This window comes from Tinamus guttatus, unplaced genomic scaffold (assembly GCF_059628265.1).
Source record: "Tinamus guttatus ecotype Peru unplaced genomic scaffold, ASM5962826v1 Tinamus_guttatus_pri_ptg000027l, whole genome shotgun sequence".
NCBI lineage: Eukaryota > Metazoa > Chordata > Aves > Tinamiformes > Tinamidae > Tinamus > Tinamus guttatus.
Genome location: NW_028288561.1, coordinates 4,711,313 through 4,737,438, shown reverse-complemented (window position 1 = coordinate 4,737,438; position 26,126 = coordinate 4,711,313). Strand labels below are relative to the sequence as shown.

The following is a 26,126-nucleotide window of genomic DNA, read 5'->3' as shown; positions in this document are numbered from 1 at the left end:
AGAACACCAAATATATTTTTCTCGGAGTATATGAAGCAATAAACTTTTTTCAGTTTTTATTTGAAAAATGTGAGAAGTTATACATGTGGCAGGATAAGCAACCAGAACTCAAGCTCTACCTGGGACAAAGAAATGCAGCGATTAAAAACTGCACAGGTTTCTGCATAGATTTGCTTCCACTCATCAGCAATATTAGCACAGCGAAGTTTGGTTATGGGAATCCATTATGAACGCTCCCTTCTCCAGTGTTAATTTCATTCACAGTTGAAACTTGAATTACTGCCATTGTCATCAAATCCCTTTTCACTGGGATTTGATGTTATTTTGTACTGCAGAGTGGTGTAATTGATCATGGGGATTAGGGCTGTGAAGCAGGATGTGCTGTCTTTAAGTGTGCAGGAAAATCTGTATTTTTCTTAAAGCTAATATTGGAATTGTCTAAGTCTGCATGCGTTTGAAAATCTGGCTTTTTTAGTAACTATCATGAAATGTAGGAATGATTTGGACCTAAAGCTGGAGATCAAATGAATGCTCCTTTATGAAATATTTGCTGACGTTTACATTTCGAGGACAAAACGATGCGTGTCTTACCGGGCTGCTAGAAGGGGCTAACACAAACTTCCTCGCTGGCGAACACATCTCAAAATCTGAAGTGATCAACCACTTTCCAGCAAATACATTCATTGGAACCTCTGAGCTCTGTTGTGCACGATCCCAAGAGCCATTCCAGGTCCTGGAGAAGCCTGTGGAGGAGCCTGCGCTGCCGGATGCACCTGCGGCCACTGGGCAGAACCGTAGCCAGGGGGTCCCCGAAGGACTTGCAGGAAGCAGCTTCACCCAGGGCTTCCACAGGTTTTATGTTTTTCTCTAGATGTCTGTTACTGTCCTTAACACTGTTCTTGGTAGGGGCTTTGCCTGGGCACTGGTCTTAAAGGACAGAGTATTTTATCTGTTTTTAATTCAACAGGTAATGTCAATATATACAGGCAAAAGAGATGTCAGTAATATCAAATCCTTATTTTTAAAAAAAAAGACACAACACCACAAATAATTTTAATGCTTAGGAATTGCTTTTTTTGATTTTTTTTTAATCTCTCCCTCACCCCATTTTGCATATAATCACTTTATTTTCCAAATGTCCATCTTTGTTGTTTATAATTTTACACTCCTTACAAAACTCAAATTTATAAGCAATCCAGCCTTTGATGGCAGTCAAATACAGAAGCTACTAGAAATTACTTGGAAGATCTGCTCAAATTATGTTTTCAAATATAGACATGAATTATTTCCTAAAGGCAGAAGGTGGTTCTTAATTACAAAGTAACACAGTTGGCTCTTGACAAGATTTTAGATTGGCTTATATCAGTAATGACAGCTTTTCCCACTACTTTTTGAGTATAGTCACAAATCTAAAAGTGAAAATTACTTGAACAAAACTCCTGTTAAAATAAATGGAAGATTTTTTTGTAAGCAAGAACTGCAAGAGCTCGATGCTAATCTGCCCCAAATGCTGGCATGCTGCATACTTACTGCTGGGAGGTGCTTTGTTTTTTCTTGCCTACAGTCGTCAATGTTTCTTACAGTGAAAAACTGCTGAAAGGCCACAGAAAATCTAACGAATAGGGGATACGTATCTGCTGAACTGCCTATGCCTCTTGAAGGTCACCAGCTCCCACAGGTAAGTACTGTGTTCTGAGACCTCCCGAAGTGCTTGGCACATCTAACATCCTTTGCAAAAATTTTCAGGTACAAATATCACTCATTGCATATTGAGACTACAGTGCCTTGCAATTCTTTAGCTAGAGCCTCATGGGCTGTGATAGATCAATGCGTTCGTGTTCAGGAAGAGTCTAGTGAGGTGGAAGAGTCGAGCTCAAGAGGGGGCTATTCAGCAAAAATTTGGTCTCTTAACAGTTCTCACTGAGCTCAGCTGAATACAGCAGTTTGTTTATCATTAAATAGTAGCTTCTCTAAGTAGTAACTTGTGCGCCTGGTGCCGGGATGACTGACAGGAATCCCTGAGGATCTGTCCTGCTGAATCGGAGTCTTCCACAGATTGACCGGTGTTTCTGGCACCAGAGAGAACTTCTAGGAACTGCCTTGTCCAAAGTGTCCAGCTCTTGGGAAACTCCCTCCCAACCTTTTTCAGCGAGGTCGGTACTAGGCAGTTATGAGTGTGCGTCAGTCACTCACTGCTTGAGAGTTGTGTCCACAAATTAATGTCCTACACTCTGAGTTTAAAAAAACAAAGTTCTACACAAGGCCCTTTAAAACTATCTTGAACTGTTGTAGAAAATGCTTGATAGAAGTGGTACAATTTCTGTGACTTGTGTTTGTCTGCGATGTATATAACTTTTTTTTTATTACTAAACTCATCACATTTTATACCAAGGCTGTATAAGAAACTAGTCAGAACAGATGATTAAGAACTCTTGAACAGCCTCTCGATAACAGGAGGTACTTCTTAATATGGAACTAAAGGGGCTGTTTTGTAACTTGGTTATAAAATAGCTTCCAGACAGCGAACCTAACAAACAGATTGGCTGAGGACACCAGAGAGTTGGCCTGGGGGCGGTATCGGTAGGACTACTCGTCCCTCGCTTAAATAATATTTATCTTTCAGTACAGCAGATCTGCCGGTTGCTCCGTGCAGCTCTCAGGGTCTTTGCGCCCTCTGGTGATTTCCAGATAATTGTGTAACGTTTTGCTCTGAAAACAAGGCCATGATGTAAGAGTTCAGTAGCGGTTATCCTCGGCTCACTGTAGCGCTGGCCTGTTTTGTGGCTGACTGTTCATCTGCTGGATGTTAAATCCTCTGTAGAGACGGGTAAGCACCGAGCCAGCCTTTACATGGAGCTGCCACCGGCAAGGCTGGCGGGGCCCTGAGGCACCCTTGGCCTGAGCAGCACAGGAGCTCGGCCTAAGGAGTTGCCATTTTCCATTTCCATTAGTTTTCCCTTTTGTTTCTTTCCAAACTGCTCTTTCCCTATTCATTAAATAAGTTACTTTGTCTCAAAGTCCTGGGATTGGGCTTGCAAAGCAGAAGCCCTCAGCAGCTCCCAAAGTAAACTGCTGTCATGAAAGTGGGGAATGTCTGGTGCCAAATTTTCTGTTTTCTTCTAACTGGCAGGCTGCCCTCCTACCCTAAGCTAAACCTGGTGACTGGGAAGAAGTAAAGGTTGTGCAGAGACTAAAACCAGCTACCCATTTCAGCGGGGTAAATACTCTTCTGTTAATGCTGCATGGTGGCCTCCTTTAAGCACGAAAGAAAAAATAAAATACAAATGACCTCAGTGTAATTGTAGATGCTTTAAGTGCAGTTTCAGGTCATGTTTCGGTGTTCATTTCTGGTGAAGCTTGAAACTGGTTACAAAGGGAACAAAGCTGTCTTTTTTTTCTCAAAGTGTTAAGTACAAGAGCTAGCTGAGAGATGAACAAGTGTAATAAAATATTAAGGAAGGCCAGAAGCAGACAGGCCAGTTCCAACAAAGGTCACTTCTCTACTTGTTTCCTGATCACCGCCTCGCTACAGAGCGCGTGTCCTGACTGTAGCATCGCCACCCATTTTATTGCAGGTACTAAGGTCGTCCTTGCACAGAGGTTAAACCCTTGCGTGATTGCAGGAAGCAGTGTGGACGGTGCAGGATGAGGCCGCGCTCATTAACGCTTCCTGCTGACTAACCAAGCCGGGACGGGTGTGGAGGCCAGCTGGAACTCGCTGAGTTTTACAAGGGCGCAGCGGTTCCAGAAGGGGTTGGGATGTTGAGGGGCGGCCCCGCGCATGCGCGCCCCGCGCGGCGCCTCCCGCCGCCCTCTGCGCGTCTTTCAACGGGCACGTTCCGCACGTCACGGCGCCGCCGCGCGGCCATTGGCTGCGCTCGTGCCGCCGCCCGGGTGGCGGCCGCGGGCCGCTCTTCGCCGCGCAGGCGCAGCGGCCGCGCCTCGCCCGGGGGTGCCGGTGGGGCGCGCGAGGAGCGGGCAGCGCGGCGGCCCCGCCGGCCCCGCCGCCATGAAGATCTGGACCTCGGAGCACGTTTTCGAGTAAGGGCGGCGCGGGCCGGGGAGGGAGCGCGGAGCTGGCCGCGGCAGCGCGGCCTCGCCTCGTCTCCGGGAGGCCGGGCCCGCTCTGGCCCAGCCCGAGTCCCGCATTCCCGCGGTGGCGGCCGCCGAGACCCCGCGGCCTCCGCTGACCTTCGGGCTGCGCGTCCTTGGCGCCGCCCGGGCCTGCTCTGCCGGCCCCGTGGTCTCGGCTGCCAAGGGCAGCGGGCACCGAACGGGCGGGGCAGGCAGCGCCCTGGGCAGCGCTCGTGCCGGGGGCGCGGGGCAGAGCAGGGCGGCCGGGGCCATCGAGTGCCCTCGGGGATGAAGCGCCCCGGGACCCCCCGCTCAGAAATAACCCTCTTCCCAGGGGCATTTGTTAGGGAAAAGTACCAGTCTGGTGAATTACTGCGTGTCCTAGAAGGACTGCCACCTGGCAGAGGTGAAACGAGCCTGCGTGTGTGAAACGGGCACGTCCTGACCAGCCTGCAGGACTGAGAGTAACTGCCGGGGTCCTGAATGATCAGGGATCTCGTAGTTTAACGTCCATTGGCCACTGTCCGCTGCTCCACATAGGTAGTTTACTCTAGGCAAGGATATTAAGAGTGCTAATAGCTGGAAATAAAACACTTCAAAGCTATAAGCTGCTAGCAGCATGGCATTGTTTTAGTAGCGGTCCTGTTAAATATGTGACTGTGTGTCCATCCGGATTGTGTTTTGGCAGCCACCCCTGGGAAACGGTAACAACAGCTGCCATGCAGAAGTACCCAAACCCGATGAACCCCAGCGTGGTCGGCGTGGACGTTCTGGACAGACATGTAGACCCGAGCGGGAAGCTGCACAGCCACCGGCTGCTCAGTACGGAGTGGGGGATTCCCTCGATTGTGAAATCGGTGCGTGGTTCATTGCAGGGCTTGAGAAAGACCCCTGGGAGAGAGGAAGCTTGAGAAGTGTGTTGTTGTAATAGAACGTGTCTAAAATACATTTATTTTTCAGTTAAGCTCAACGGCAGGACACATAATGGCTCTCAGGTAGTTGCAGATGAGCTATATTTTAGATTTTCTTTTTTTTAAAGTCTACCTTTTGTTTGGTTTTGAACTAAACCCTAGTCCCGTTGTTTCCAAGTTTATTCAGTATAATAATCAGTACTTATGCATTTAAAGGCAATAAAAAAATGGCAGTTCCACAGAAAAATTAATTACAGCGTGCGAGTGTGTAATCCCCAGGACCTGTCTTGCAGCTCATCGGCACATGCAGAACCAGGACCTACGTTCAGGAGCACTCTGTTGTCGACCCAGTGAAAAAAACAATGGAGCTTAAATCCAGTAATGTAAGTACTATAGCCTAGATCATACTATTCAGATAGTTTACAGATCAGGAATATTATATGTATGATAAAGAAAAGTCATCTGGAAAATGACTTGAAAATTGCAGTAGGAAAATACAGGTTAAAGACAAGTCACATGTTTATAGTTAAATGTACTATTCATTACTTCTGGTTTTCAGAAAGAAACTACTAGTATTTTGGGAATTTGGTGTCAACACTGTCTAATGTATGAGGGTGCTGATGAGGAGAATACCAGTATTCTCATTTTTTAGAACAATTAAAAGCCCTTTGCTGTACAGTATGGCCATATGGCTGTTCTCCTTTTGTGTAATGTTTTGCTTTATGAACCACTCTGTTTAATATCACTGTTAAATCTTGATTTAAAAACTTGATAGTTTATGATGGTAAAGGATTGATATATGAAATGCAAGGAAAAATAAGTAGCTAAGCAAATGCTGAATTTGAAAAAGTATATTTTGTATGTATGTATAAATGTATATTTGAAATGTATATTTTTTAGGATATACAAAATATCCTGATTTTGTATATCCTAAATGCTAATCTGAGTCCTAGCAAGGAAAATGTTTAAATCAGTCACACAGTTATGACCATAAGCTTTGTCTCTGTCATCTTATTTATTACATTCCTTCAATATTTTTATTGAGAGCTTTACTAAGGGGTTATCTTTTTTATGTTCCACAGATTTCATTTACAAACCTCGTGTCAGTGGATGAGAGGCTTGTCTACAAACCACACCCGCATGAACCACATAAGTAAGTACAGCCTGGTCCTTCCCAAGACTGCCCTAAGTAGATTTTGACCTTGCAAATTCCCCTGGTCTCTCTTGAACAGAAGATGATGCTGTGGGGGTAGCAGCACCTGTGTTGTGGTATCTTTTCCAAGGATTATATAGACCATCATTTTTCGTAGTGACCCTGCTTCTGCAGAGCACCGTGAGAGAAGGACTGTCATACCATGGTGGAGTTCAATTCAGACCTGATTTTCAGGGAGTTTTCTTATGTCTTTTCTGTAACTAAGATTAGAATAGTTATGAGCTGCTTATTTGTGATCCTTTCATCAAGTTGGGCACTGAATCTGCACCTTTGACTACCTCCAGACTGTATTTTTGGAGGACGAAAAGGCAGCTTTAAAGCCTGCCAAGTGTGTAATGTCATAGTGAGCAGTATATTTCAATTATCTTTGTAAGGATTGTTCCTTAAGAGGTTTTTTTCCCCCATGACAATGGGTGATATTAAATTACTGTTATTAAAGGAGAAGTCTAAATACCATCCTGGAAATCAGTGGTTTTCTTGGTATGTTTTCAGTCCAAACCTGCTGCATTCATTACTTCCTGTTGCTGAAGATGGGAATAGTTGAGCGCCACAAGGGCCTCCTTGCACTTCGTGGGGATATCTGGGTTTTATTTTAGGAACATGCGAATAGGTGAACAAAGCAGTTAAGTTCTGTCAAGGGGATGTACTTGCTGGGAGGGCAGTTTTCTTTTCTGTTTCAGTGTACTCGGGGAAAACTCATTTTGCTCTTCTATTTCAGAACCGTTTTGACACAAGAAGCAATAATATCTGTGAAAGGTGTCAGTCTTAGTAGTTACCTAGAAGGGTTAATGGCAAACACCATCTCTTCCAATGCTAATAAAGTAAGTATGACCATTCTGTAAAATCTGTGACTCCTGGCTAAATGTTACAGTAATAAAAACCTGTATTTTACATCTTGAGTTCAAGCTCAAAAATGATAAAACGCACAGTAAGGAGCCATACGGAAGGCGGCTTCAGAAGGAATTTCTTCATGAGCAGTATAAAGCAGTACAGACTTCCACAGAGGTCTGGTTCTTGAAATTTAAGAAGTATTACTCAGGCATGCATTTCTGTGCCTTTGCTTCTCTTTTCAACTGTTGTTTCCTAAGTAATTTTTCAAGATTAATCTATTTACTTATTTGTCAGGATTTATATACTGATAATTTTTTCTTTAACCTTAGGGCCGTGAAGCATTGGAATGGGTAATTAATAAACTGAATGCTGAAATTGAGGAGTTCGCTGCTTCAGCAAGAGGAACCATGAGGAATTCAATGGCAGCAGCAGCATTTGTAGAGAAATGATAGTAAATATACCTTTATTACTAAACAGGTTTAAATATAATGCTTCTCTCCAAACCTAAATATACTTTTTTTTTTCTCTAAAGACGTACCTGTGAATTAGGTATGTTTCAAATTACTTTTGGAGAAAAGCTAAAATTTTACTAATGAGGCTGATGTGCAAAGCTTAAATAATATATTGGTTCTGCTGGACTGGACTTGGTTACCGATGAAGAAATAATTTTCAAGTGTAGTTCCTGTATTTACACGAACACTAACTTAAGTGTTTTCAAATATGGAGGTCTCTTACAGAGCTGAGGCTGCATATGTTGGAGGAGACTGGCATGTTAGGTTGACTTCAGTGGATTTTTTTTTTTTTTGTGTCATTCAAGGACTACCTCTTTTGGGACCAAGCCCCAAATTAACAGAATGGTTTGTTCTAGCATTGTTCTGTTTGTTGATTTTTGACAGTTGTGTGATACAACTTGGTTTAGCAGAAAGTTTATTACTTGAAACTTGAAGTACAAAAGAATGTACAAAATATTTTTTGATAAACTTTTTAGCTTTTGTTTGGTTGGTTGATCTAACATGGTACTCAATCTGTTTTTACAGCCAGTATGGGTAAAACATGCAAAACATCTCTAGCCCACTAAGCCCTAAATTCTGCTCCTAAATATGACATTGATGAGTTGTGCATGCAGTAATTGAAGGTAGAATTTGAACGTGTAGTATATATAACTTCCATTTTTGAAATCCCATTAAATAAAGGGATATACTAAGCCTAAATACTCATATCTAGCAAGCTCTAAGAAAAGTAGGCATTCACTTTAAAGTATAGAAGAAACACTTAAAGGATAAAAACCTCTCAGTCACTAAAAAGATACTTAAATGTAAGAGGAAGCCCTATTAGCTGTTCATAGAACGATTAACACAATCATGCTCTAAAAACAACCTGTTACATCAACTGAATATTGTGTTGTCCTTTAATTTAAACATAGTATCTTGACTAGCATATCCTGTTCTAATCCAAATTTTTGGAAGTTTATCTTTTAAATTAATTTGCTTACAAACCAGTATTTTGAAATGAAAGCCTTGAGAATAAAAAGTTTTGTATAGTTTGAGTATGTTTTTTGGTACTAGCTATAGGTTATTGGTACTGTCTGTAGTACTCAGCTGTGGGAACTTAGAGGTTAGACTTTACCATTCTTATCTCATACTCTATCACTCCACTGGTAGCCCCCTTGACTTCAGTAGAAGTTATCTGTCCTATTATGACTCCTTCATTGTGGGGAGAAAAATGGAAAAAGGCAGCCCTGAATGAACTGATCATCTTGTGTTTTGGTGCCAGAGGCTCTTCCTAGAATTTTGAGTCTAAGTGTCCAAGTAACATCAAATTTATTTCTTTAAAAATTGTAACGTCACCTGTTGTACCACATTTTATTTTGCATGCCATTTCTGTTATAGCAGAGTTGTCTATTGAACAGTGTCTGCTAAACAGAGCACCAGAGCTTGTTTTAAGTGATGAATGAGGGAACACAATCATCCATAAAACCTTTTGTGTAGAGGGGAAAAAAACAGGTATGTGTATGTATACTTTTTAAAAAATTAACTATTTTAAATATTTTTCTAAAAAATGTTTGAGACTTTACCTTTGTAAATTGAAACCACCCAGATTTAACATGCTTTTACATAACATTATTACAACTGCAATAGCATTTCAGCTTAAAAAAAGTATGTGAAACAAGAAATTGTACCATCACTTCTGTTAAAAAGAGATGCAATGCTTGAAGACATTTATTTAATATTTGTTTAGCCTTAAGCATCACATAGTTCTGGGCATATTATAGTCAGCCTATTCTTTTTCTAATTTATCTGCACTAAGGACTGCACAGTATGAACTCACTGTTTGAAGTTGCACTGAAAAAAATTAGGCTATTTAATATTTGCAAGCATCCAGTAGCTTCTTGGAAGATCATGATTTTCTTTGTCCTATTTTGTTTTTTATGGCTGCATTGTCATTCTGTCAGGGAGTATGGTTTTCTGTATGTGGCGCTTTTTAAATAAAACTGTATGTGAGTTCTGGCTAGTTCCTAAAATTTAATGCTAAATTTGGGTGGGAAGGGACTTGACTGCTGAGTGAATAATGTAGAATGGGAAGGGTGAAGGTGATGAAATGCTGTGGCTTTTTAAATTATTTTTTAAACTCAAATGTCTATCCTAAAATGCGTATTTTCAGTGGTAATAAACCCATTTGCAGCTGATGTGGTCTCTTTCGCTTAATAACTCTGCTTTTTCTGTAAATATGGCATACTGTAACGCATACTAGATTTCCCAGCCTGATAGATCCTGTGGCAAGATTTTCATTCTACTTGGGCTGAGATTCATATGCTAAAACTTACCTGCCAAGGACTGTGTCCTGCTCCATAGAATCTACATGCACACACTGTGAATAGCAAACGAGAGCAAAATGTTTGGGTCTGGACAGAAATGTGTGAGCTTATCTGCTTACACAGACTCCTCATCTGCCTGCAGGAGTTTTGATTGAGGTGAGGGCATGTGCTGGGCAGCAGGTAGGTGGCGTTTGCTGTCCTGTACCAGAGAGGAAAGGCTGCCCCTCCTGGTGCTCTGTGTTCCTTAGCCAAAGGAGCCTGCCCTGCATCCCCGGCCCTGCAGTGCAGGGCTGGCAGGGGCCGGGGGAAGCTGCTCGGGTAATAACGATAACTGCAGCGAGCGTGACCTGAGCTGGCGCAGGGAAGCTGTGGCTTCACGTGGTTGCTAGAAGTAGAGGAAATAGGAAAGAAGGAAACTGACCTAAAGCAAGAGGGGGGAAAAAGAAATAGGAAAGAAAAGGGAGGCTCTCCCTGGAGGAGGGACCTGCTCTGACTCACAGTCCTCCTTAAAACAAGCTGCATCCAGAAAAACTATTAAAAAAAAAAATGAATTGCAATAGCTGAAAGTTTGGTGACCTGGCTAGCTTAATGCCTTCTTCTGTTGAAACTGAACATCTGTATTCTCTGTTGAGTGTAATGGAAATAGGTATTCTTCGCAAGTAGGCCCATGGACATAGATTAAAGCCTGTGGAAGAAAATCTCCTGAATTAAACTGCTTACCTGAGTTACATCAGAAGTGGAAAGAAGGAGATGGAAATTTTTTGAAGTTTTATGTAATAATCAGATATCAGTACTGGGGTTTTAGTAAAGATTTTTAGTTGTTAATTACGCTTACCTTGCCCTTTATGTTGTGATTTAAAGAGGCTTGGTGTGGCTGAAACAGCAGTAGGTGAATTCGTTTTGCATTAATTGCAAGCTATTCCAAAAACAGATCCATCATGACTTAACCTTGCCTTGCTGGTGTGTAGCTGTCTAGCTTTTACCTACCCAAATTTTAGCTTGTTGAGAGTAAAATTTATGCAGTACAAATTTGCTAATAGCTTCATATTCTAGTATTCTGAAAAGCATTACTGTTCACAGTCTTAAATGGTTAAAAAATGCTACTCTGGAAGAAAGCAAATTCCTAAACTTACTGTGACATGAAAATGATTTGTGTATGAACACTAAGATAATAGGTATTTGTTTAATCACTGATTAAAACAGAGTACTTGTAAATGAAGGTTTCATTTGCCTGAGAAGCATTTCTTTTTGCTGACAATGGGTGTCAGCATCAGTTGAGTTTTATAGGCACTAACTGCAAATGTAAAACAACTGTTAATCATTATTTTGGAAAATTGCACATAGAAGAAGCTTTAACAGAGAATTCCTACAACGTTGTTGACCTGTGGTCCTGTCTGTTGCAGTCTGTAACTGCAGTTAAATTGTACGGTCTAGCCTATTGCCACCAAGTCTTAAATCAGAAACCCTAAGCACCCAAGCCTAGTAATTGCAGCCTTTCAACCTCCCTCACCATTGATGCTGACAGCTCTCTTCGAAGGAAAGATCAGCATCTTGCTGAAGTTAAAGTTTATAGAACTGAAAAGCACCTAAAGCTCGCATAAAAACACTAAGTCATTTTGGAATCTTTCCATTTCTAAAGCTGAAGGCTATTCTTTCACTGGTGGAGGACCTTTTCTTTCTCAATTTTATCGTTTTCGCTTACATATTGCCATAAAATTGAATGCTTCTAAAGGTGACACCGGATCATGGTCTGTAGAATTACAGTTAGTCCCCAACTGGTGTCAATGCTTGGCAAAAAGTTAATTTTATTTCCTATATTATAATGTGCATTATTATAACAGTAAAACTACATTTGTGTGAAATGGTAGTATCAATTTAAATGCTGAAGATCTATTCTCTCTCTTCACACATATATATCATAAGTAGTATAACACAAGATGGCTTTTTGCCATGTTCTTTCTCTCTTTAAAAATGCTGAGGTCCTTAGCCTTCTTCCTGTCACCTGGGTGTTTTTGAAACTTTTATCCACTATTATTATCATATGTGAACAGAAAGTTTTACATTATCACACTTTAAAAGTAACCAAGTTAGCATAGAGATTATTCAATATATTAAAATAATTCCTGATGCACAACGTAAAACTTGAAAGTACCTGAATTCTGATCTGTGGATCCTGGGTCCCTCCTGAGAAAATTTGTGCCAGGTTTTGTAGAATGGGCAGCTGAGAACTTGAATGATATTCTCAGAATTATTTCTACTTTAAATCCAGGTGCCCAAAAGTTAAAAATTAATGTCTTCATTTGCTAACTCAGCTAGTCTTCAAAATGTCCTGTAAAAGGAATCAGTTCAGAACTGTACCTTTTTCTTAAAATTAGGCTGATTTTAGAGCGCGCTTTCAGCTGTTGCTGTGTGGTGAGTGTTGTACTTAGACAGGAAGTATTTAACAGGAGATGACCTGTACTGTCATCAGCACGGCATGATTTCCAGTAGCTGTACAACAGATTAGGGTCATGAGCAGAAAGACGGCAGAGCTTTAGTGGCACAGCCCAGTATGGCTTACACAGGCAGAGACAGGAGATAAGACCACAGCTATCAGAGGTAGGAAGAATTATTACTGGTATATTTTATATGATAATAACTATAACTTCATGCTTCTTGGCTATCTTATTCAAGGAAAATGTGCAGTATCTCTGCCATTTGAAATTAGGACAAAAGGAATAGAGGGAAGGGATAATGGAATTTATAATCTATTGAAAATCATGTTGATATTGGCTTTTTTTATAATTTGGTTTATGTATTGGCTTGGCTTCTTCTGTACAATCCATTTGAGACCTTTCTAAATTAGTCACAAAATGCTAGCAAAGGATTTTTGAGGTTAATGATTTTAAATTCTGCTATGAATATAGGACAGCAGGCAAGCTTGTAATCTTATCACAAATATTATACATGTTGAAAGATTCATGTTTTCCCTTTTTGATCTATAAACTTTATACTCTTGATAAAATTACAACCACGTTGCATGAGCTCTAAAATTGTAAATATATTATGAATAAAGTGTATTCAATAGCTATTTCATTTCTAGTGAGACTAGAAATTTCATTTCACTGAGACTTTTAAATAAGTGAGAATCTTAAATGAGCAACTTGTCTTAGTCTAGTAATTTTTGTGTTCTGCTCAATTGGCCCAGTTTTCCTATTGCTATAGGAAGGCATAATTCTTAGTAGAATTATGTAGAATAGAATCATAGAATGCTGAAGGTTGGAAGGGACCTCTCGAGGTCATCTAGTCCAACCCCCTGCACACGCAGGGTCACCTAGAGCACGTGGCACAGGACTGTGTCCAAGTGGGTTTTCAAGATCTCCAGAGAAGGAGACTCCACAACCTCTGTGGGCAGCCTGTTCCAGTGCTCTGTCACCCTCACTGTTAAGAAATTTTTCCTAACTTCAGCTAATATTCAGCAGACACCTGCTTGAGTTGAAGTGACCTCAGTGGGCGTTCTGCCCATGGTGATTATGTTAAATCTATTATACACGCACCTGGACATCAGTTGTGTAATAACACAGGAAAAGCTTGAATGCATTCACCTGAGAAACGGCAGCCTCTAGTTAAATGTCCATCTTTTACTTTCTTGGGTAGTACAATACTTTGGGAATGATTCTCTGAAAAAAATCACATGTGTAATCCTATGCCAGGAAAAACAACAGCAGGATTCAACTACTCCCTGCTTTGCAGTACAATCTTGAGAGGTGTCTGAAGAAGGATCTCTCTTGATCTATTCATACTATAATTAGAAGCACCTTTATGAAGTGAAATATAAGTTGCTCTGTTTCCTTTTTAATTACATACCTGTTTTTTATCAGAATGTACTTTTAGTACATTTTATTAAGTGATTCAAACTAACCACAAAGTTTAAGAGATGTAAGGATTAAAACACTAGCCCTCTTGCGTGTTTAGTTATTTTCAGTTGTAATATTCTTCGGCTTCATTATGTCTTTATTTAAGCTTTTTTTTTTTTTTGGCATGTTGTTATAGATCTGTAGTTAAAAATACTTAAGATTTAATAAGACAGTAGTCATGCTGCGGATTTATTTGGCTTTTCAGTTTCATCCTTCAATCCACCCGGACCTACCTGGTCTCACTTTTCTGGCCTCCCTGGACCCCTCCAGTGACAAGACTTCAGCCTCCTTGGAACTCTTCAAAATCCCCTTTTCAGATTCTTTGGATCTATCCAGTCTGAGCTCTTCATCCTCTGTGGACTTCTCCAGTCTCCCTTCTTCATCTTCTCTGGACCTTTCAAGTCTCACTTCTTCAGACTTCTCCAGTACCTCCTCTTCAATCTCCTTAGAGCTCTCCAGCGTCACCTCTTCAGACTCCTTGGAGCGCTCCAGCTTCACCTCTTCCATTTCACTGGATTTATCAAGTCTCACCTCATCAGGCTCTCAGGACCTCTCTGGTGACAGTTCTTCAGTCTCTTTAGATCTCTCAAGTCTCACCTCAGGACCCTCCCTAGATTTCTCCAGTCCCACTTCTTCAGCCTCTCTCGACTTCTCCAGCCTCACTTCTTCACCCTCCCTGGTTGGCTCCGGTGACACCTTCTCAGCTTCTTTGGACTTTTCCTGTACGATCCCTCCACCTCCACTGGATGTTTCAGAATGCACCTCTTCTACCTCTTCAGAATCACTAGATCTCACTGATTTTAATGATTTCATATTTCAGAACTCCTCTGAGCCATCCTTAACAACCTCTGAGAATGTCTGCAATCTCATCTCTACACCCTTTCTGGATGTCTCTGATCTCTCCTTTCAGGAATCTTCTTCCCTTACTGACTCAGTTTCACTGGACATTTCTAATCTCACATCTTTAGTTCCCCCTGACCTCTCCACTCTCACTTTTTTGGATGTTTCTAACCATACCTCTTCTGCTTCTCTTGATCTCTGCATCTAACCCTCATTTTCCCCTCTGCAACCTCTCTATACCTTTCTAAACCTTCCTCCTTTGAGTACTCTAATTTCTGTGTCAAATGTCTCCAAAAGCTCTTACTTGCAGGAAGTTTAGGGCTTCACAAACATGTTCTATCATCTAAAAGGCATGGAAACAGATTGTACAAGTCTATACTAGTGCCTTGTTTACAGCGGTATAGATGTCAATATACATTTTGGAAATGTTATAGAACACATTTTCTGCTACTGACCTAATTTTCTTTCTGTCTCAGCCTGCTACCTCTTCTGCAGATTTAACTTTTTAATTAATTCTGAATGTTTATCTTTCAAGATCAATAAATAGAGCTAAATGTGCAAATAATAGCATCCAGGTTGCACATCTCCAATTGCCTCTAAGTGGGTTGCACAGAATTGCAGGCAGTGGATACTTGACAGGGAGGTGCAGAGAGGGAAGATGTAGTGGGAAAGACAACTGGGGATAAAGGAGCAAGTAGGATGAGGGATCAGAGGCAGGGAGTGGGGCAGAATAGAGGGACGTGTAGCTGAAACAAGTATTCATCACTGCTAGCATCATTCTTTTCTGGTAAGCTGTATTTGTGGCCTCAGCTGCCCATAAGGCTTACAATAATCTTATTTGTAATTATTTTACCTACCAAGTCATCAGATGTTACCATTAAAAGCAGCCATTTGTATAAAAAATAATGTCCTTTACCAGTGTATATATATAATAGTACAGTTAGTTGTGCTACATCAAATATGTTGCACGTGTAACAGAGTTGCACTTTCTTTTATCTTTGGCGCTTTCTTGAATCATTTTATCATTGTTATAGTAGGGTTTTCACAGGATAAATATATTTTGTTTCAGTATCACCTCAACAATACCATTTCTGTCTTGAAAGTGCTGCTTATCGTTAGAAATACCTTTAAATGATTTTACTTTTTACAAGCTGGAAAGCTTTGCTCCAACAGGCCATATGCCTCAGAAGTAAGCAGACCAAAATTACTTGTACAAAATCTAAATAAGGAAATAAATGCATGAAATTGGAATTACTTGCTGCCTCATTTACTTCTTCAAAATGAAGTGGAAAGACTCTAATATTTTGATTTTAGAAATGAAGCCCAAATTCACTTGGAGCAAAGTTGTATAGTAGACATTAGAAACAATAATAAATTATTGCTCCAGATGGAAGGAACTAGTATAGTTTAGTGTCTTAAAGTGTCCGCTTTCAAAATGTCATTCTAACTAGCACCAACTAGAATCTTCTTCAGTAATCTCAGTACAGAGATCAAGTAGGTAAAGTAAGGACGGGAAATTCCTTCTTCCCACTCTTCCCTCCTGGTTGGTGTTCCCATTAATTACACTAATAGGCAATCTTTTCTTACTGTTATATGATTGTCTGGGAGACAGACTATGACTTATTTGGTGAAGAATTGCTCTTTTGGTTCTGGGGGATCTGTGCTGTCATTCCTATGGTGTATCAGTTGTTAATTGCAGTGGTCCAGGACTACGTGAGATCTATAATAAAACTGCTTATTCCTGGTTTAGAGATTTACTGTAATTGTAGCAATGGCTGTTTAGTTTCTGTGGTGATAGCAGAGTAGTCAGGGGAACACAAGGCCTCTATGGAATGACCCAAGTTATCAGGGTTCCTTCAAGACTGATATAAATCTTGGAGGATTCTTACATATTTTGTGGTGTGGTCTGCTCTGGAATGGAAAAGATAGGTGGAAGAATAGGTATGTACATCTACATGCAAGTATGTAATGACAACCTAATCCAAAGGATACTTAATTATTTAACTGAGCATTAGATTAGGACTGTGTCAATGCCTATCAAATGTGATTCAAGACAACTTATAGCTCTTTGCTTTTTTTTGAAATTACACATGGAAAGTTGTATACAACTTTCCAGCAAGTGTAAGCAAATTGTTAGATATTAGTTTTGCTTTTAATTCATCTGTTTAGAGCAAATGATTAATATAATTTTAGATGTGTGCAAAAATGGTGTTTCTTGCATCACAAAGAATCTCATGCCAAGGCATTTTATTATAGAGGATAGATTTGTAAAGTGGCACAGCTTGGCCACACATGGCTTAAGACTTCAAGCACCTGGTTCTCATTTTATCTTTTTTAGATACTTACTTATATTCTTAATTACAACAGCATTACTGAAATATTTACCAACTACTTAATATGTAACTAATTTAATTAGCACATAACTAGCCATCAGCCTCATAGAAAAGAGTTGGGCTTAAATGTCCAGTCTGTAGTTCATTCAAATGCAATGTTTTTCTGATACATTAGTGGCCTCGAATCACCAATGCCCAGGGCTGGACCGGGGCAGGTCCAGCTGGCCTTACCTGCAAGCTAGAACCGAGGCCTCTCTGAACAGTATTTAGCATCGGGGGAAGCGGAGACAACCCCCTCGCTGGCGCGGGGTGCTCGTGCCGCACAGCCGGCCGGGCGGTGGCTGTTCCCCCCCGGGCCTCCCCGGTTCCCCCGAGGGCAGAGGCTGCGCCGCCCCGCGGCCCCGGCGCGTTCGCTCGCCGCCTCCACACGAAACGGCGCGCGCTCCGCCTCAGCGACAGGGCGGGCCTCGCGTGCCCAATTTCGCCCTCTGATTGGTTGAACCGCGCCCGCAGGGGCCCCTTGGGTAGTTGCCATTGGCCAGCTTCCCTGAGGTAACTCGCCCTCCGGTTGGCGGTGCGAGCGCTCGCGCCTGTGGATTGGCCGGCGGCGGGCGGCGCTGCCCGTCCCCTTCCTGACCTTGCGGCGGCGCGGGGGAGCGGAGCGGGTCCCACCATGGTGGCGTATTGGCGGCAGGCGGGCCTCAGGTACCGGCCGCGGCGCCGGGAGGGCCTCGGGGGCGCCTCGGGCGCGCGTTTGGTTCTCACCGCCGTTTTTCTCCCCTCCCGCCTTTAGCTACATCCGCTACTCGCAGATCTGCGCGCAGGTCGTCAGGGCAGCCATGAAGCCGCAGTACAAAGCCGAGGCCGAGCGGGCGGCCGCGGCCACCGTGAAGACGGTGAAGCCCAAGAAGGAGTGAGGTGGAGGTGAGTGCGCGGGTGTGGCGTTGGAGCCTTTTACCTCCGCGGTTTCCTCCTGTTTCCCCCGTAAATTGCAACCATTACTGCCTGCCCTGGGCTCTGCCTCCAGCATGAAGTAACGCACTGGGAATGACGGACACGTGAGCAGGGTGGGCATCAACCTGCCCTAGTGAATGATGTGTGACCTTAATGGTATCGTCCCTGTGTTTACAGACACGGTGGTATTGGTGAAACCGTGCAGGTCTCTGCAAGGTGCTGCCCGATCAGCTTGTCAATGATGGTGCTGTCTGTAAAACAGTGAAACGAGTCTGAATCAAAGCCTGCAGTGAACGTGTCTGGTAAAATACACGTTAGGCCTCTGTTTTCTGTTTTTAAATAATTGGTATAGGCCTGGTCAGGAATCGTTGTATCTGATATGCTGAAAAAGTAGGTGGCAGTACCAGAAACATGAAGCAGCTTCTATTCTTGATGTGAGATTATCTCCTGGCTGAAGCCAACCTTGTGCATGTTTTCCTTGTTCTTGAGTTGAGTAACTTGTACTTCGATTCTCTCATAGGAACTGGCCCATGGTGAATACTGTAACAGCAAACTGCAAAGCTGTAGGCAAGCTCAGGACTCCGCAATACAGTAACTGTACAACCTGCCGGTGTATGTAAATCAACACGCTAATAAATGTCACTCAACGAACAAATCCATGTGTGGCAAGTGATGTTCTTCTTTAAGTGGATGAAGCATTCCGTTTTGCAGAGATGTTTCTAATGTATTAAAATAATAAAAAAAACTGATGTTCACATTGCTATTTCAGGTTTATCACAGAGGGAGAGATTTAACCATGGTTTAAAATTTAGCCTGCTTTAGTTCACTGACCAGTGCATGCTTTGGGCAAAATTTTCTTCATTAAGGTCTATGATAAACAGAGAGTATAGGCCCATAATTTCAAATACATAATAAAAAATTCTTCTATCAGCTCTGTCCTATTACTGGAAGGGGTACACTGATGTTTTTAAGTTTCCCTGTGGTTTTAGAGCTCATCTCATGTGTTTAGGGCTCCATAGCTGTCCGCAGCTGCCCAAATGGAGAAATTCATTAATAATTGGGGATGTTCCAGCTCTAGCTTTTAACATTGCAATAATTGCATGTCTTCTTATGTACTTTCGGTGTACTTTGTCACAGCTGCACATACACAGTAAAAGGATGATGTATTTTTTTGCAGCTACTTTTAAATTGTATACAGCTGAAAAGATATCATTGCTGTCAGTCAGATTACTCCTATTCAGTCAAAATGGAATGCTAGGAGGGTGAAAGAAAAGAGGAATCAAAAATCACAAGTGACCCTTTTGTTGACTTTAATAAATGTAAATATTTTGCATCTTAATTCAGGTAATATATTCAAAACAAGCACTCAAACACATTGATATTTTTAAAATAACTCAGCATAAAAATAATGTATAAGAATAAGTGGCAACTTCATGGAATATTTTTATATATGAAATATTTTCAAAATGATACAGAATGTTTTAAATAATGCTAAGTATATGGCTGTGAACTTTTCTGTAGCTGATCAAAAAAACTTTTTCCTGACATCAAGATATATTTCTGAGTCAGTAGTTGTCATTGAATTTGCATCTCTAAGAAGATGCAACTCATCCATTTTGCTGTACTGCAAGAAAGGTGAAGGGGTTACAATAGTTAATATATGGAAGAAAAAAAAAACCCACACAAATCTTCTATACTGTGTACATGATTTTGAATGTTAGTGTAACTCAGGCTATAGTTTGAAACAAAAACAAACCACAACATGCAATGAATAGAAACTTTGCAATTATAAAACAGCGGTGTAATAGTACTATTGAAGTACTGTCTTAAAAAGGAAAAATTAAGGTGCCTAATCAATTGCTACTGAAAAAAAGCCCTACTAAAGAAACTGAGCTTATCTGCAGATGTACATAGGTCTATGGAATTCACAATAAAACAGATTGCACCTTTTTATGCAGGATATGTGGATAAGAAAGGTGTACCTAAAGCACTAACAGGTTCACAAGCAAAAATATAAACTTTGTTTACTTGAGAATAAATAAATGTGACAGAGCCTATAGCCTATTTTACTGCTGCTTATGATCCTGCTATGCACACATAGGCTGTATATTACACGTGTCTGGCTATATGTTCCGAAAGTGAGTACATGAATAAGGGAGCTTGTTATGAAACAAATTTTCACAGTGGTTCTTTCTTTTCGGGTGGAAGGGGAGAAAGATTTAGCTATCTAGGAAAGCTAAGCATAGCTGCTATTGATTTTAAAAGCATTATATTGTAATACTGTAATAGTTGTGCCTGAAACGGATAAAAAACACTTAAGAAAGATGTTCCTTTGGGTGGGCAAAGGAAGGCTATTGCTCTTGAAGTGTCCATTTTAGATTACTATTGTTTCTAGAGCGTTTCCTGTTCTTGGCTAACTTCCACTTCTACCTCTTCATATTCCTCGACGTCTGCTGTGGCATCCTGGTACTGCTGGTACTCGGACACAAGGTCGTTGGTGTTACCTTCTGCTTCAGAAAACTCCATTTCATCCATGCCTTCGCCAGTATACCAGTGAAGAAATGCTTTCCTTCTAAACATAGCTGAGAATTGTTCAGAAACCCTGATGAAGAGCTCTTGAATGGCTGTGTTATTGCCAATGAAGGTGGCTGCCATCTTCAGTCCTCGTGGCGGTATGTCACACACTGCCACTTTGACATTATTGGGGATCCATTCCACAAAGTAAGAACTATTCTTGGTCTGAATAGCCAGTAGCTGCTCATCCACTTCTCTGGTAGACATTCGGCCTCTGAAGATGCATGCCACGGTCAAGTAACGTCCACGACGAGGGTCACAGGCTGCCATCATGTTACGTGCATCAAACATCTGTTGAGTGAGCTCTGGTACTGACAGGGCTCTGTACTGCTGACTACCTCGAGCTGTCAGTGGAGCAAAGCCAGGCATAAAAAAATGCAGGCGTGGAAAAGGCACCATGTTAACAGCCAGCTTCCGCAGATCCGCGTTCAGCTGACCGGGAAAACGGAGTGAGGTTGTGACCCCACTCATTGTTAGGGACACTAAGTGGTTGAGGTCACCATAGGTGGGATTGGTGAGCTTTAAAGTTCTGAAGCATATGTCATATAGAGCTTCGTTATCAATGCAAAAGGTTTCATCTGTGGTCTCTATTAGCTGATGGATGGAGAGGATGGCGTTATATGGCTCTACGACTGTGTCAGATACTTTGGGTGAAGGCACAACACTGAAGGTGTTCATAATCCTGTCAGGATATTCTTCTCTGATTTTATTGATGAGGAGTGTGCCCATACCCGAGCCCGTACCACCACCAAGTGAGTGGATAAGCTGAAACCCCTGCAGGCAATCACAGCTCTCACACTCATTTCTCACCACGTCCATGACGTTTTCAATCAGTTCAGCTCCCTCTGTGTAATGCCCCTTAGCCCAGTTGTTGCCAGCACCAGAGTTACCTAAACAGAAAATCAGCTATAATGGTACCAAGACTAATTTGTAAAGGCCATAAAGATGTCGTTAAAAGGCCACTTTAAGCCTGCTGGCCCTAGATAGTTTACTAACAGCATACATACCATGAATAAAATTGTCAGGTCGAAATAATGGGCCTATTTTGCTAGATCGTACACTGTCCATAGTTCCAGGTTCTAGGTCCACCAAGATGGAACGGGGCACGTATTTATGAGCTAGAACAGAATAAAAATGTGTACAAGTTACCAGGTCTATTGGCAAAAATATATCTCCATTGCCTCACCTCAGTCTAGGTATTTCAAGGTATTTCTTCTTATTTCATATGGTGGTATACAGAATGACTAACAAAACCTAGGTTGGAGCTAAATCAAATGGTCTTCGGTGATCTTATAAAACAGGCAGGGGTTCAGCTTGTGCCACAAGTAAACTTCAAAGCAAAACAAACAAAACCATTGGGTAACTCAGGTCAAGGACAACTGGCTCTTGCAGAATTACTGAAGGAAAACAGGCACAGATCTCAGAGGGTTTGCTGTGTTTAACAACAGGGTTGGGCTATACAAGTGTTTTACTGAAGCCTGAAAATCAGTGTGAAAAAAATACTGCTGGAAGTCAGAGAGACCTGCTGTAACCTACTCCGAAATCCCCTATCTACCTACAGTGGTTTGGGAGCTATTTATTTATTCATTTAAGCTTTTGTTCCTAATTTAACCTTCATGATTGTGTTGTAAATTGCTCTAACAACACCCTAGCAGTGCTGAGCACTTACAGTAAGCCTCGTTGAAATACACGTTAATTCGCTCAAGCTGCAGTGGTGCAGCCCCACGGTAGTTTCCTTCGATGTCAATTCCATGTTCATCACTTATCACCTCCCAGAACTGCAACAGGAAAGAGATTTAAGACACTCAAAAATAAATATATATATTTTTTCCAGCACAATGTGATCAGCATGATTTCTGCTGCTCTCATGGCTGTGAATGACACCATGAGGGTCCTGTATTCGAAGCTGGGGGCAGAGAGGTGCCTTGCTACTTACACAATAGACTATAGAGGACTGAAGAACAATCTGGGTAAAAAAATAGCTGAATAAAATGCAATCATGCTAGTCAAGTGGTCTTTCTGGTGCTTTGGTGGGAGGATATTTGTTCTGAGGACTATCATGCACAAATGGGAGGGTGCTATGGCAAATTTATGTGAACAATGTTTTCCACAAACATATTGATCATTTTAATTGCATTTGTGTTTATATTTGGATTTTAGATCCATTCCTCACCATCAACCTCCCCAGAAACCCATCTAATTTTGAGCAACTGAGAGTCAATTGTGTAATTCTGAACAGCTGTGAGACTCTAAACCTGATTATATATATATATATAAAATATATAAAATATATATAATATATAAACCTGATACATATATATATATATATATATATATGTAAAATATGGTATAATACCTAATAGATATAGATATTACAACAAAATAATAAAATAAGGAGATTTCATACACATACACAGGGCTTTCTTAGCAGAGGGGAAACTCGGAGGCAACACACTCAACTTGCTTTCTGCTTGAGTACTTTGCTGGGGGAAGGGAAGAGGCAAATGCCCTATCTTGACATTCATATGGTTGTCTTGTACTGGGAGTCTTATCTAGGCAGCTACCACAGCAGGGTTAAAGTGGGCACACCCACTCCCCCCTATAATGTCCAGGCTATTTTAATTCTAAAGAGCTTCTGGTTTAGCATCCAGGCTCGTTTTAGAAACACAAATACAACATCATCAGCAGTGTCCTCCACCTTTAGCTATCAGGTCTACAAAGAGCTCTTACCCCCAGCTCCCCATCTGCACACACACACACACACACACTCCCTCGAATTAACCCAATGCTCTCATTTTTTTGGGACAATGTCCCACTAATGAACAGCAAAAACAAATCCTATGGCCATCCTATAGCAGACGTAATATTCTTTTCTCCCTAGCAAATGCACGCTGCCAGCAAGGACCGACTTCTCTCTAAGCAACAGCACGCAGTTTTTGGAACTGAACAAACACACTCTGACTTGGCTATCACAGGAGGCCAGTTAGGCAGGACAGCTGCCCTTTGTGCTGGCCTTAAAAAGCATTAATTGTTCGGTGTTAGTGGTTGTCCTGTTGGCTAATAAACCATGTAGATGGTTACAATGGAGGAGGGGGAGTTAGTGATGTGTATCTGAACTAATCCACTGAACTAATCCACTGCTGTCTGCAGCTCTGGACTTGTTCACTTCATTTGTACCAGTATGGTATAGCCCAGACTAATGCCCCCTAGGAGGCTCAGCAGGAACCCTCTGCAGTACATATAATCACGGTGCCACACAGCCACTGCAAAGAAGTTTCATTCAGTCTTAGCATCCACTTCTGCGTGAGGAGCAAGTCCACCAAAACACCCCCTATTCTTTGCCACCATGTCATGTATCCTCCCATTTAGACTTCACAGTACTTATTCCTCCACTTTCAAAGCTCCAGCCTGTTAATATTTGACTTGCTGCTGTTGATAACACTTGATACTAATGATCAATACTGAAAAGAGGTCTCACCAATACTAATGATCAATACTGAAAAGAGGTCTCACCTTAGCTCCAATTTGGTTTCCACACTGGCCAATCTGAAGATGCACAATTTCACGCATTTTTGTGTAGCTTGGACCTGTCCGTAGCTACAGCCTAACACAGGTTTTCTAGCTGCAGTTCCTACAACAAGACCTCTTTCTGCTGCAGTATCAGCTATACCCAGTAGTGTCCGGCCCCTGGGACTTTTTTATCAGTATAAAAAGGGGGGCCGTCACTCATGCACAAGGGGAGTAGCCAGGTCCTCACAAGCTGTTCATCAAAATGGTTCACAAGGGAGCAAAGTGCCTCCTCACTGCCTACATACAGAGTGTCAGAGCACACCACAGAGCGAGGGTGGGAAAATGTTCTCCCCCCCCTCCATTTAATTCTTTTTTTTTTTTTTTTTGTGCAGCAAACATTGATTCATGAATACTTGTGGTCATTGTATTTATTCCATCATTTTATACATATACAAGTATACACACACACAGAGCTATTATGTAGAGCTATTTCCCACTAAAATGAGTAACATTAATTTATTAAGTACATGTGTTTCTGCCACACAATTTAAATTTTACACATCAGAAAATAACAAACCACAATATCCATGATCAAACCAATAACTACTTCTGAACATTAGCCTTTTATGATCACAACACCCAGAACTGCCACACAGATGTGCAATTCATTCATAAGCATCCGCCACAGTGTCCAACTGTCCAAAGGGGCTGCAGGAGAGAGAGGGTTAAAATGGGTTGATCTTTCATTATATATAAATATATATATATATATATATATATGCGTATATTTACTAGGTAAGAGTCTATAAGGAGGATCCTGTAAGGCCTTCCTAGTCTGTCTAGGCATTTTCCAAAAGTGCTGCACAAAATCTAAGAGCTGAGTCAACCTGCATGTACACAAACACAGTCACTCTCTCTCCCTCTCCTGTCATCTTCCCCCTTGGAGGCAGTAATTGTGGCCTTTTATTGACTATTAATATTTAAATCATTATAAATTACATTATACTGTTGTGGTGTATTTAACATACGGTCAAGTGTACTGTCATATCTATTATACAACACAGCTAAACTACCATGTTCCAAGAACAGACTAGCAAGAGGCACTCAAAGGCCAAGTATTTCTTATTTCATATTTCTTATTTTCTTATATCTGAAAAACAGCATTTCAGTGTTTTTCAGGAAAATTTTAGACGTGAAATCCCAGTCCCAATGAAGTTAACTTTAATGTCTGCAGTGTGAAATGCTTCAGAGTGTTAAAGGAAACAACGTAAGCCTGAGCAAAACATGACACAGTCATGTTGCCTGTTGATAAAAAGGACTAGTATCGCGGAGCAACAGAAACCCAGAATGGTGTCTCATAGCAGTTATATATGTCAGTGGTTTTAAAATGTTACTTTTAAAGTCAGATGAAGGAACAAGAAACTAGCACTAAACTAGTTTGAATACAAAGACTCCCACTAAACTAGTTTGAATACAAAGACTCAATTGATACAGTGCCCTAACTCCTTGAAAGTAATTGCTTTTACCAACTGTGTAACTATTGGTTTGGCAACTGTGCATTCCTACTGATAAGAAATCTATAAGCTTCCATACTGTTCCAAAACAAAAAAATCAGCTTATTCCAGACTTCCGCAATGCAAATGACTTCCATCTTCTGCATCGTCTAATAAAAGATAACTGCTCCTATGACAAATCTTACCACAACAGGATCTTAAAAAATAGCTAACATATGGTCATCCTCAGACATTAGGATTAATTAAACATTATTAACCATCCTTAACAAAGAAGAAATTTAAAAGCAAACTTTAAAAATCAGATATTCTAATTTTATTTATAATTTTATTCTCTAAACAGCTCAGTTTCATTAGAAAGTCAATAGACTTTATTGTGTTTAATTGCTGCATTGTAGCTATTCTCTAAGACAAATTTCTGGAAAGGTTATTTGGAGACTTTCCTTCGACTTTGAAAGCAAATTTCATTTTATTTATGTACAATTTTTATTTGTTTTCTGCAGCTCTGCTGGAAGGAGTAACTGCTATTTTGTATTGGATACTCAATTCCTGCATTCTCACTGCAAGCTGTACAATGTAGCCAACAGCTACGGAGAGTAAATAAACACTGCTGTTTAAAATGTGAAATGTATTAATCTACAATAGCCAAAACTTATAAAGAAGC

General features: G+C 41.1%; 3 protein-coding genes across 3 annotated transcripts; 2 read left to right on the top strand and 1 right to left on the bottom strand.

Moving 5' to 3' along the window:
• Positions 1–3,956: 3,956 nt before the first annotated feature.
• Positions 3,957–17,823, top strand: PRELID3B (PRELI domain containing 3B). The gene is made up of 7 exons (XM_088528835.1): positions 3,957–4,041; positions 4,763–4,931; positions 5,279–5,368; positions 6,068–6,138; positions 6,917–7,019; positions 7,359–7,480; positions 17,707–17,823. Exons 1-6 carry the CDS (start codon positions 4,010–4,012, stop codon positions 7,476–7,478), a joined length of 585 nt encoding a protein of 194 aa, XP_088384961.1. The 5' UTR covers positions 3,957–4,009; the 3' UTR covers positions 7,479–7,480; positions 17,707–17,823.
• On the top strand, positions 17,553–17,838 carry ATP5F1E (ATP synthase F1 subunit epsilon). Its single transcript, XM_088528843.1, has 2 exons — positions 17,553–17,618; positions 17,707–17,838. The coding sequence occupies exons 1-2, from the start codon at positions 17,587–17,589 to the stop codon at positions 17,828–17,830; spliced, it is 156 nt and encodes a 51-aa protein (XP_088384969.1). The 5' UTR covers positions 17,553–17,586; the 3' UTR covers positions 17,831–17,838.
• Positions 17,839–20,242: 2,404 nt separating this feature from the next.
• On the bottom strand, positions 20,243–24,114 carry TUBB1 (tubulin beta 1 class VI). Its single transcript, XM_010226128.2, has 4 exons — positions 23,955–24,114; positions 22,111–22,219; positions 21,449–21,559; positions 20,243–21,331 (listed from the first exon to the last, which is right to left on the bottom strand). Exons 1-4 carry the CDS (start codon positions 24,009–24,011, stop codon positions 20,259–20,261), a joined length of 1,350 nt encoding a protein of 449 aa, XP_010224430.1. The 5' UTR covers positions 24,012–24,114; the 3' UTR covers positions 20,243–20,258.
• Between the last annotated feature and the right edge of the window lie 2,012 nt (positions 24,115–26,126).

Excerpts from the sequence above, each read along its gene's own strand:
- PRELID3B (XM_088528835.1), top strand. The coding sequence starts at position 4,010 with ATGAAGATCTGGACCTCGGAGCACGTTTTCGA. Across the intron at positions 4,932-5,278 it reads TTCCCTCGATTGTGAAATCG|CTCATCGGCACATGCAGAAC; the intron begins GTGCGTGGTTCA and ends CCTGTCTTGCAG. Across the intron at positions 6,139-6,916 it reads CACCCGCATGAACCACATAA|AACCGTTTTGACACAAGAAG; the intron begins GTAAGTACAGCC and ends CTTCTATTTCAG.
- ATP5F1E (XM_088528843.1), top strand. The coding sequence starts at position 17,587 with ATGGTGGCGTATTGGCGGCAGGCGGGCCTCAG. Across the intron at positions 17,619-17,706 it reads TGGCGGCAGGCGGGCCTCAG|CTACATCCGCTACTCGCAGA; the intron begins GTACCGGCCGCG and ends TCCCGCCTTTAG.
- TUBB1 (XM_010226128.2), bottom strand. The coding sequence starts at position 24,011 with ATGCGTGAAATTGTGCATCTTCAGATTGGCCAGTGTGGAAACCAAATT. Across the intron at positions 21,560-22,110 it reads GTATTTCAACGAGGCTTACT|CTCATAAATACGTGCCCCGT; the intron begins GTAAGTGCTCAG and ends ATTCTGTTCTAG. Across the intron at positions 21,332-21,448 it reads ACCTGACAATTTTATTCATG|GTAACTCTGGTGCTGGCAAC; the intron begins GTATGTATGCTG and ends TTTTCTGTTTAG.